This window comes from Leptopilina heterotoma, unplaced genomic scaffold, assembly GCF_015476425.1.
Source record: "Leptopilina heterotoma isolate Lh14 unplaced genomic scaffold, ASM1547642v1 Lhet_42, whole genome shotgun sequence".
Lineage (NCBI taxonomy): Eukaryota > Metazoa > Arthropoda > Insecta > Hymenoptera > Figitidae > Leptopilina > Leptopilina heterotoma.
In genome coordinates, this window is record NW_025111078.1 from 1990480 (window position 1) to 2003189 (window position 12710).

General features: G+C 23.3%; 1 protein-coding gene across 1 annotated transcript; it reads right to left on the reverse strand.

Moving 5' to 3' along the window:
* Positions 1–29: 29 nt before the first annotated feature.
* On the reverse strand, positions 30–12191 carry LOC122506439 (tubulin-specific chaperone D). Its single transcript, XM_043618612.1, has 18 exons — positions 11899–12191; positions 11381–11799; positions 9859–10037; positions 9650–9788; positions 9213–9399; positions 8819–9044; positions 8558–8706; positions 8141–8370; positions 7868–8007; positions 5685–5790; positions 5415–5592; positions 5139–5297; positions 4799–5008; positions 4539–4703; positions 4312–4436; positions 4082–4236; positions 1344–1842; positions 30–469 (listed from the first exon to the last, which is right to left on the reverse strand). Exons 2-18 carry the CDS (start codon positions 11720–11722, stop codon positions 188–190), a joined length of 3471 nt encoding a protein of 1156 aa, XP_043474547.1. The 5' UTR covers positions 11723–11799; positions 11899–12191; the 3' UTR covers positions 30–187.
* Positions 12192–12710: the final 519 nt, after the last annotated feature.

Below are 12710 nucleotides of genomic sequence, written 5' to 3' on the forward strand. Positions count from 1 at the left end.
TAAAATATATATTTCATACAGATACTAAATTCATTGTCTAGATTCATATAAAAATTAATATTTATTAAACAATTTGCAGTTTTTTAAAAAAGCGTAACATTTACATTAAAAAAAAATTGATTTTAGAACTTAAAAATAAAATTTTCGGTGTATAATTGAAGTGTTATTGTTAACTTTCGCTTTTTTTTTATTTTTGTGCTTTCGTTTGAAGTGTAGGCGCTGGAACTTTCATTAATTCACAAAGATGATTTCTAATTGGTCGCAAATCCTCGACCGGTTTCTCCCAATCGGTTGCATTTAATTCCATGAGTAAATTAGCGAGATCCTCTTCTGAGATATCCATGTCCTCTCCATAGAGAGTGAGTGCCTCGTAAATTCGTGTCGCTGTTGCTTTTCTCAAATATTTGTATTTATTACATAAATAAAGACTCAAGTGAGCGAACGCTTTTTTACTCACAGCACTTCTCACCTACAAAGAAACAAAAGAAAATTTAGAAAAAAGAATTATTCAATTATTTTCAACAACAAAAAATTGTTAATAAAATTCCTTAGAAGAATTCAATTATATTTTCAGTAAATTTTTAATTTATATTCCAAGAAAGAATTTAAATTCTTTTCAAAATAATTGAATTTACATTTTTACATGTTTTATTATTTTGCAGAAAATAATACAGTTCTTCGCAGGAATTCAATTATTTTTATTAATAATCAAAATCTGCGGAAGAATTCAATTATTTTGAATACAATTTTAATAAAATTCTTCATAGAAATTCAATTATTTTCGTAAAGAATAAAATTTTAGGCAGAAATTCAATTATTTTCAAACATTTGATTAAATTTAGTCGCAGGAATTCAATTATTTTAAATATAATTTTAATAAAATTAAGCGCAAGAATTCAATTATTTTCATAAATAATAAAATTCTTCAAATGAATTCAATTATGTTCAAAAATATTAAAATTCTGTAATAAAATTCAATTAGTTTCAATACAATTTTAATTAAATCTCATGAAAGAATTTAATTATTTGCAAAAAGTTTTTAAGAAAATTCTTTTAAACAATTTTTAAATTTTTCTTACAAAAATATTTCTACAAAGAAATTTAATTCTTTTTTGAAAAATTGTATTGCAATATTCAAAACAAAATAATTTTATATAATTTTTTATCGTAATTTTTTAAAATGCAATCAACGGAAAAATTGGAAAAGAATAAAATTTTTCATTTTGAAATGTAACTTTTCTGAAGAATAAGGAAAGTGCAAAACCTGTAATTAGAATTTAGCCAAAGTTTTGAAAAAAGAATCTAAAATTTATAAACAATTATGAAAAAATAAAATCAAATACCTGAAGTAGCTGACAAATAATTTTAATACTGCTCGTGATCATTGTAGTATTGTGCATGACTTTCATTTCCTTTTTCAAAAGACACAGCATTCGAGATGGAATTTCACTAGTGGTGTCATCGAGAATAATTTGAATACTCCCCGAACTGAGAAGTCTATCCAAGAATGCCAATATCGAAGTAATCATTCTCTCATTTTTGTGGCTCTCCTCGCAAATGTCGAGAATTTTATTCGCCAAATCTTTGAGTGTCTCCTCGTCGATTTCTTTCAGATAGGAAAAAAGTGAGAAACTCGAGTATTTCACCAGAGATTCGGTAACACCACCGACGCTAAATATTATTCCCCGAAGAAGATTGTCCGTGTACGAAGGGAATGTTAGCATTTTTATGAATTTTGGAAATGTCACCGCCTCCATTTTCCAATCAACATCCGTGCAATCGTGAGTGGGAAAAATTTTCTTCAACTCCTCATGATAAGGAATATTCGGCAATTCTGGTTCACTATTTTAGAGAAATGAACCAAAAAAGAAAGAGAAACAATTAGAATTCAATTAGAATTATTCAAAAACACCAATAACTTCATTTTTAAATAAATATTTAATCATTATTATTTTTCCACGGAAACTAAGATATTCAAAATTTCTTATTCTATAAAAATTATAAGAATATTATTAGAAAACATGAAGATAGCAATCACTCCGAGTCTTCGACTCGAAGTAATTAATATCTTTATGTTTTATAATGAATAAAGATGATCGAGTAATAAACTCATTATTTTTTATTATAAGAATATCGTGAACTGTAACTTCTTCAAAATTATTTTTATCATTTCAATTCAATTAACATTTTCTAGAATTTTTAATTAAAATTCTTCTTTAAATCAATTATTTCTAATAATTTGAAAAAATTCTTTGAGAATTTTCAAATCCATTTGTTTACAATTCAATTTTACGAGAAATTTCGATTATTCAGAAAGTCTTCAATTACATATACATTAGAAAATAAAAACATCAAATAATTTTTTTTTTAAATTCCATTAAACCTTTTCAAAAAAATTAATTCTACCAAATTGTTAATTAAAAGTACCAAAAATTGAAATTTTGACAAGAATTTTTAAAAAATTTAATTCTTGAGAAGAATTATTTTTCTATCTATTTATAAAGATAATTTGATTCTTGTCTAGAATTTTTAAAAATGTTTCATAAATATTAAAATTCTTCAGAAGAATTAAATTATTTCCAATACAAATTTAATAACATTTATCGTAGGATTCAATTATTTTTATAAATAGTAAAATTCATTCCAAGAATTACATTTTTTTAGAAATAAAAAAATTTTTCTTAGGAATTCAATTATTTTCAATACATTTGTAATGAAATTCTCAGCAAGAATTTAATTTATTTTCATAATTATTAAAATTCTTTAGAAAAATTTAATTATTATTTTTATAAAATTATTTTTATAAAAATTAAAATTCTTCAGAAAAATTACATTATTTTGAATACAATTTTTTAATAAAATTCATCGCAGGAAATCAATTATTCTCAAAAATAATAAAATTCTACACAGAAATTCAATTATTTCCAAAAATTTTGATTAAATTTCGTCGCCTAAATTGAATTATTTTCAGAAATTTTGAAAATTTTTTTAATAGAAATTCAATTATTTACCTAAAAAGAAAATAAAATAGATGAAAAAAATTTAATCGTTTTCAATAGGTACAATTTCGAAAAAAATTTCTTGAAGAAATTCAATTATTTTCAAAAAAATGTTACAAAATTCTTTATAATTCAATTATTATCTAAAATTTTAACCAAAATTAATTTTTATCAAAAACTTGTACAAGAATTTAATTATTTATTTATTTATTAATTTAATTTCTTTGAAAAAATTTAATTAAAATTCTAATTAAATTTATTATATTAAAGAATTTTAAAACAAGTTTTGAAAATAATTGAAAACTTTTTAAAGAATTTTATTAAAATTTTTAAAAATAATTGAATTGATGCGAAGAATTTTATTAAATTTTCTTTAAATAATAGAAAATTTTGCCAAGAATTTTATTAAAATTTTTGACAATAATTTAATTCTTGAGAAGAATTTCTCTATCTATTTATAAAGATAATTTAATTCTTGACTAGAATTTTTAAAAATGTTTGAAAATAATTTATTTTCTGCAAAGTGTTTTATTACTTTTCAAAAGAATTGAATTCTTGTAATGAATTTTGATATTTATTGCAAAATAATTGAATTTTGTAAAAGAATTTTATTAAAATTCCTTAAAATAATTGATTTTAAGGAAAGAATTTTGTTGTTTATCAAGCTAATTGAATTCTTTTGCAGAATTACTTAAAAATTTTGAAAATAATTGATTTTCTGCGATGAATTAAAAGTTATTTATGAAAATATTTGAATTATTGCGAAGAATTTTATTATTTTATTGAATAATAAACAAGATAATCGGCAAAATTTTTAAAAATAATTTCATTTCTTCGAAGAATTTTATTATTTTTGAAAATAATTGAATTCTTGTGATGAATATTGTTACTTTTGAAAATAATTTAATTTTGCAAAGAATTTTATTAAAATTCCTAAAAATAATTTAATTTTGGCGAAGAATTTTCTTATTTATCAAGATAATTGCGTTGAATTAAAATAATAATAATAAAAATAAATTAAAAAAACAGACAATTCGAGGGAAAATCGAGAGGAGAAACAATTTTAATTTTTAAAAACTTGCCTGTGAATTAGAGAATTGAAAATAGCGCCAGCTTGGGCTCTTATTCTGTCGATTCTCTCAACTGCCTGTTGAGCAATCCCACCGATCACACTTGCCATTAAACTCTCCGTCAGCATTCCGGAGAGATTCGCTTGTGAAACTAAATTCGTCAATACCTAAAATAATAATATTTTTGCAAAATTCCAAATTTGAATAGAAAAAAAAATCGAAAGTGGAATATCTATTATTACGTTAACAGCGGTCATTGCAGCTTCTCGAACCCAAGCGCCAATATCCCCTCGACTGTCTGTCGTGTACTCTTTCAGAGCCAGTAAATAACAATCGTACAATTCATTGACGAATCGTTTCCACGTATCTAAAAATGAAACATGAAAAAATTGACAGAAAATTAAATTCCTTATTGTATTAAATTTTTCCTAATTATTAAATTTTTCTGGAAATTTTTGAAAATAATTACCGGAATTTTCAACGCCTAAGGTTTGACAAACCAATGTTAGTGAATGAAGAGCTTCTTTTCGGCTCTCTGCCCATTTTGCCGTTTCATCTGTTATTCGAGTGCAAGCAATCAAAGATTCTATTATATTTGCAGTTCTCTCTTTAATTACAAAAAGCGGAAAGCGTCCTAAAAATAACAAATTTTTAATAAAAAAAATTCCAATTAGGAGAAAAATATAAAATTATCCATTTCTTTAATAAAGAAAACGAAAAAAAAATTACCAATAGCTTGAGCAAAACCAATTCGTAAAATTTGATTGCCCGCTTGTAAATTTTTCAAATAGCGATTAATTATCACACATCTTGTATTTTCATCTGCATGAGCAGTCGCATAATATTCAGCAAAAAATTCTGTATGCGATTCAGCAGCCTTTGATCTTATTGCAAGTACTTCGTGACTCAAACTTTCCTCCAATAAATCTTGCCAATCAGCTGAAAAAAAGAATGTATTATATAAATTTAAGTTAACAATTCCGTTAGCTAGTAAATATTTTCATTTTTCTAAATTTCTGGTAAAAATACTTTTATAGTTTTATTAGGAAAAGCAAAAAGAAATTATTACCAACAACTTCTGTTGAGTGAACCGGGAAATGAATAATAGCGCATTTTTTAATTAAAGTTGCACAAGCCTGTTTCATCAATTCACCGCCTAATCCTTTGAATTGTCCTCTGATTCGAAAGGTTCGCACCATTTTCTTAATTCTATCCACGGCCGTTTGACCTAAAATTAAAAAAAAGTATTTAAAATAAAATTCGAAAAACAGTTCCATTTCGAATTTGGAAAATAATAAATTTTAATTAGACTACTTTGAATAAATAAAATGACAGTTTTTTTTACCGATTGTGATGGTAATATCGTCACGATATTCAGCGTACAATGCCTCGAGTATTTCCCCCGTTGCCAATATCGATCCGTGACGAACGTTCAAATCAATTGAATCGTACATATCCAATAAACTCGGTATCACCGTCTCGACCATATAATGAGGATCGCACGATGTTAAATTATGAAGAGCCTGCAAAATTTTATATTACAAAAATATAAATTTAATACAATTTAATAAAAAAAATTGCAAAATATCATTTGAAATATATTTGTGATCAATACCCTAGCGGCAAGTTCTCTGATTGATGTGTCCCAGTGATTGATTTTCTTCCCAATCAAATGATCAATTAACGGTTTTGTATACTCCTCGAATTGTGCTATGTGAACACTGTAAAGTAAGTTTTACTTTTAAATAGAAAATTGACAGTAAAATTAATAAGAAAAAATATTTGTTAATTAAGTATTTTCTGTAACAATTTATTAATTATTTTCATAAATTATTGAATTATTTTAAATATAATTTTAATTACAAATTTTCATAAAAATTCAATTATTTTCATAAATATTAAAAGAATTCAATTATTTTCATTACTATTAGAATTCTTTACAAGAATTCAATTATTTTGAATACAATTTTAATTACATTCATCGCAATGAATTCAATTATTTTTTAAAACAATAAGATTATTCAGACGAGTAAAAATTTTGAGTAAAATTTTAATAAAATTCGTTGCAAGAATTCAATTATTTTCAAAAATAATAAAATTCTTAGAAGAAATAAAATTATTTCTAAAAATTTAATTAAAATTCATCACAGGAATTCAATTATTTTCATAAATAATAAAATTCTACACAGAAATTCAATTATTTTCATAAATAATAAAATTCAACGCAGGGAATTCAATTATTTCCATAAATAATAAAATTCTATACAGAAATTCAATTATTTTCATAAATAATAAAATTCTACGCAGTAATTAAATTATTTCCAAAAATTTTATTAAAATTCATCTTTGGAATTCAATTATTTCCACAAATAATAAAATTCTACGCAGAAATACAATTATTTTTAAAAATAATAAAATTCTATACAGAAATTTAATTATTTTCATAAATAATAAAAATCTTACAGAAATTCAATTATTTCCAAAAATTTTATTAAAATTCATCTTTGGAATTCAATTATTCACACAAATAATTAAATTCTACACAGAAATTTAATTATTTATATAAATAACAAAATTATTCACAGAAATTCAGTTATTTTTATAAACTTGAATAAAATTCTTTGGAAGAATTAAATTATTTTTAAAAGTAATAAAATTCTTCGCAGAAATTCAATTATTTCCAAAAATTTTATTAAAATTCATCTTTGAAATTTAATTATTTACACAAATAATTAAATTCTACACAGAAAATCAATTATTTTTATAAATAATAAAATTCTAAGCAGAAATTCAATTATTTTCAAAAATATGATTAAAATTTGTTGCAAGAATTTAATTATTTTTATAAATAATAAAATTCTACTCAGGGATTCAATTATTTACAAAAATTTTATTAAAATTCATCTTTGGAATTAAATTATTTCCAAAAATTTGATTAAAATTTGTTGCAAGAATTTAATTATTTTTATAAATAATAAAATTCTATGCAGGGATTCAATTATTTCCAAAAGTTTTATTAAAATTCATCTTTGGAATTCAATTATTTCCACAAATAATAAAATTCTACACAGAAACTCAATTATTTTTATAAATAATAAAATTCTACGCAGAAATTCAATTATTTCCAAAAAATTGATTAAAATTAGTCGCTGAATTGAATTATTTTCATAAATAATAAAATTTTACACAGAAGAATTTAATAATTTTCATAAATATTAAAATTCTTCAGATGAATTCAATTATTTTCTATACAATTTTAACTGAATTTATTGGAAAGAAATTAATTCTTTTCAAAAATGTCCATTAAATCGTTTTAAAATAATTGAATTATTTTCGAAAATTTGAATAAAATTCAATGTAAGAATTAAATTATTCAAATTTACAAAACCTGTCGGATGCAACTCTATTTAAAATTTTTTTTAATATTCAAAAATATTCAACAAAAATTGTTATCAATTGGTTTAAGAATATTGTAAAAATATTACAAAATTAAATTGTAAAACAATTTTTTAAGGATTGTTTACTGTAATAAAAATTTTAAAAAAGCATGTTGCATTCTTGCAGGTTTCACTGAAATGATTTTTATATAATTTTTATACATTTGAAAATTTTTGTAATCTGATTAGACGTTTCATGAGATTTCCTTGATTTCATGGAATCAAAGGGAAATTCCATAACAATTTCTTGATCTCCAGGTGTTTCGTGACTTGTAGAAACTCTGTATATTCTTTTTTTTTACAAATTCATTTAAATGAATTATTATTATTAATACTATTATTTATTATTTGTTATTGTTACCTAATTTTTAAAAAAGCATTGCTTCTAACTCCAACTTCAAAATAATCAGCAGCTGTAAAAATGTCAATTCCATGAGGGAAATTTCCCTGACGTCCGACATTTTCTTGAAAGGCAGCCGAAGCTGCTCGTCGACAGTTAATCTAAAACAAAGTTTATAATTTTAATTATTATTATTAATTGTCAATCGATGAATTAAGTAATAATATTAATTATTACGAATAATTTTTTTCCTTGGAAGAAAATAATTTCTCTCAGTTTAAAAAAATTTCTTACTTCTCGATCGAAACATGTGACTGTGAGTAAAGTAGCGGCAATTTCCTTCACGTGCGGCAGAAAAACATGAGGTTCAAAGGCCCTTGCAAACGACCAGCAAACATAGCATGCGGCATCTCTTATAACCGATCCAACTGATCCGTAAGCTCTGGGTTCGTCGAATACAAGAGCTTGAAGAACGAGGGGAATTACGTGTCTCAATTGATGTGGTAAAAGCAAACCTCTTCTACCTAGAAAATTAATCAGCAATAAAATTTTTAATTTATTTTTTTATAAAATTTAAAAAATTAATTCCGTTTAATGCTAAATAAATTTATTTATTTATTTATTTAATTTCATTTAATTTGTTTTGATAAAAAGAAAAATGTTAAATAGATTTATTTTCCTAACGATATGGAATTAAAAAAATACAATTACCAAGTTCGGCCAAAGCCAGACAACCACCATGCCAGGCAGAATCTGATTCGCGACCGGAAAAAAGATTTAAAACAAAACCCACAACGTCATCGGCTAAATCAATCGGCAATCTTGCTGTTATTCTCCCAATGCCTTTAGCGGCCGACCATCTTCGAAAAAAGAAAATTTTACATTCAAACCATCTTTGAAAAAGGAAAATTTTTAATTCAAACCTTCTACCAAAAAAGAAAATTTTTAACTTTTAAATTCAAACTCAAATACCTAATGACGATCGCCTTGTCACGCATTCCTTGAATTAAATATTCAAAGATATCTTCAATCACAGGCGGAATGTCTTCGTCTTCAATTTCAGAATCCATTTCTGTTTTATTAGTTTCAACAGTAACTTCGGCGATCGTTGTTTTCGGGACGCTTGAAACTAAACTAATCGGTTTGCTCGCTCGTTGATATCGCCAAGAAGCAAGTTTTGTTCGTAATAAAACAAAACCTGAAAGAAATTTCATTGAAATTCAATATTCAAAAAATTGTATTAATTATAAAAAAAAATATTAACAATAAAAATACAGTCGACTCTCGATAAATTGAATCACAAGGACTAAAATAGTTGGTATAATAAATTTATTAAAATTGATCAAAAAATAGTTTTAATTCTCACCAATTCGTTGGACAACTTTCATTGCGAATTTTCTAACGAGCACATCAGGAATGTCATTCAATTTAATTTTAAGAGTTGTATCCAAAATTCTTTGTGCGTACGGCTTTAAATCTTCACGGGCGCAGTGCTTTAAAATTGACGCTAAAACCGCCAAAGATCCATGTTTCGATGAATCTTCTTCCAGGCACTAAAAAAAAAATTGAAAATTTATTTCAAATTTTAACTGACTCATTAAAACTGACTGAAGATCAATTTTTTCTTTAAGCAAAAATAAAAATTTTTCTCACTTACAAAAAAATGACAATTTTTACAAGTTTTTCTTAAAAAATAAGGAGAAAAGGAGAGAAAATTTATGATTTTAGGTGATTTTTTTTAATTTATTGGAATAAAAAATATTAAATAGATAAAAATTACTGGTAAGGAAAAATTTACTTTACTTTTAAACACCACATGATCATTTCCTCCAAAAATAATTTTTTCACATCTGACCGTGTGAGAAAATTTGCAATTAAAAATACAGCTGCAATCGAGCAAGAATCTTTTGAGAAACAGTAAAGTTGACAAATTCGCACAATTCTGTAAAATAGAGAAATTAAATATATTTCTTAGTTTGTTTAACAAACAGAATAAAAAAAAATTCACTCACCTCACGATAATTGTTTTCTCCGGATCAATTTGTTCATCAGTTTCCAATCGCGATAAAGGAAATGGAATTTTTGAAATTATCGATAACCAAATTAAAAGAACGTATCTTGTTTCCCATGTTTCGATGTCAGTTGTATCCTGTTTTTCCAGCATTCGCAGAACCGGTAGAAGATCCATTACCTTTTAATAAAGTAAAAGTGAAAAAGAATAAATTAAATTAATAAAAAAAAATTGTTATTTATGCAAATAATTGAATTTTGCAAAGAATTTTATTAAAATACATCAAAATAATTGAATTCCTGTGAAAAATTATAATATTTTTGTAAATAACTGAATTCTTCTAAAGAATTTTAAAAAAACATTTTTTTTTTACAATTTACAATTTTCTTTAATTGTAAAATTATTCGAATTTTTTTATTACTTTTAAAAATAATTTAATTCTTCCAAAGAATTTTATTCAAGTTTATAAAAATAACTGAATTTCTGTGAATAATTTTGTTATTTATATAAATAATTGGATTCATGCAACAAATTTTACTCAAGTTTATAAAAATAATTGAATTTCAGTGAAGAATTTTATTTTTTACATAATTCAATTCTTGCGACGAATTTTATGAACATCTTTTTAAATAATTGATATTTTTCGAAAAATTTTATGAAATGTTGTATTTTAAATAATTGAATTCCTGTGAAAATAAATACTTATGAAAATAATTGAATTATTTCGAAGAAATTTATTAAAATATTGAATTTCTGTGGAATTTTGCCAAGAATTTTATTAAAATTTTTAAAAATAATTGAATTTCGATGAAAATTTTTATTATTTATAAAGATACTGGAAATTTTGACAAGAATTTTTCTTTAATTTTTGAAAAATTTTATGAAATCTTGTATTTTAAATAATTGAATTCCTGTGAAATTTTGCCAAGAATTTTATTAAAATTTTTCTAAAATAATTGAATTTCGGAGAAGAATTTTATTATTTATAAAGATAATTGAAATTCTGACGAGTTTTTTTTTTAATTTTTGAACATAATTAAAATTCTGCGAAGAATTTTTATAACTTTTGAAAATAATTGAATTTCTGGAATTATTTGTAACTTTTGCAAAATTCAATTTTTTTTACTATTTTTAATTAAAATTCTTCTATCAATCTATAGTATTTATGAAAATTGTAAAAATTATTCATTAAATAATTTATAAGTCATAATTTTATGATAGTTCTTGAAAAATTCAGTTATTTAAAAAGAAATTATTGTCAGAAATAGAAAAAATTGAAGGTTTTGTATTAAAATTCGTGGTAATTTCATAGTTTATGAGGCAAACAAAAAAAACATCAAAATTAAGAATTGAATAGTTGCAAATAAATTTATTAAAATTTTCAAAAATAATTGAATTTCTGAGAAGAATTTTATTATTTACGAAAATAATTGAAGTGAAGAATTGTATGAATTAATAAAAAAAGAATTATATTCATTTATAAGTGAAATTTTCTATTTATTTACTAGAAAAATTTAATTTACCTCGTGTGGAAGATACGTGACAATTTTCTTGTAAGTCTTAACCGACATGAGAGTGTACAAATATTTAAAAACATTATGCTTCACACTGTCGGCAATATTTTCATTTTTAACAATTTCCAGCATAGGATCCAAAATATTTTCAAGATGCGGATCCAAAAGATGAGGTTGATCTTGATATTGAGTTAGAATATATTTGAATTGTTCTCTATTCTTTTCCACATTTCGAAATGGTAAATCGGGTTCTCTCAATTGTTTAATGAGAAAATTAATTTCATCAATTTCTTTAAAAGCATTAAAACCACAACCGATACTCTCGAGATCTGGACCTTCGCTCAAGACCATTTTTGCTTATTTTTGTTTTTATTTTCTCGAAATGATAACACTTTTTCTTTAAAAACTCATCACAATATTAGTTACCACTAGAAAATAATTTAAATATTGTTAATGGTAAATAAATTAAAAATTAAATCTTAATCATAGAGAAAAAGCTTTCTATATAAGAAGATTGACAAAATTACCTTTTCTGTTTGTTAAAAACAATTTTATAACGTGAAACAATTTTTATTCAAATAACTCGTAGTTTGTTAATATTTAAACATTTGTATTTAAATCATTTAATTAAAAACCTTGAAAATGACAAATTGACATCAGCAAACGTCAAACTGCGTCAAAGTTTTACATCGAGCAGACGACACATTCGACCTTGAAAGCTAACCATTTAATTTTTCTCATTTTTCTTAAATTCAATAATAAAGAAGTAAATTCTATTCGTGAGGATTTGAAATTATACCAGAATGTTTTCGTAAATACAGTAATTTTTCATTATAACAATTGATTAGTCTAATTATTACCGAAAAAAGTGTTAAAAATGTTTTAAAAAAAGTAAATGATGTTGATTGTTTGCTATTGCGCAGACGCAGAAGATGGCGCTCACTTTTGTGGCGCGAATTTTTAAACTTCAGTTTTAATTATTAATTAATAAATAAAAAAGAACATAAAAAATAATTAATAAAATATTAATTATTACCTTAATTTGTTATATTCTTCATTTTGTTTATTCTTTTTAATTAATTAATTTATTTATTTATTAATAATAATATTAATTCAAATTTAATACCATTATTATTATTTTTATTAACAATCATTAAAAAATGATATTAAAAAACAAAAGTTTTATGTTTAAAAAAAATCACGAACGTCAGAAAATTGAGATTCTTTTTTTTTATTTCGGCTCAAAATTATGTCAACCTAAAAAATATGTTTTTTCCCTAAATTCACAATTTGATTATCAAAAAAATAATTCTTAACCAAAAATCACAAAAATAAGTTC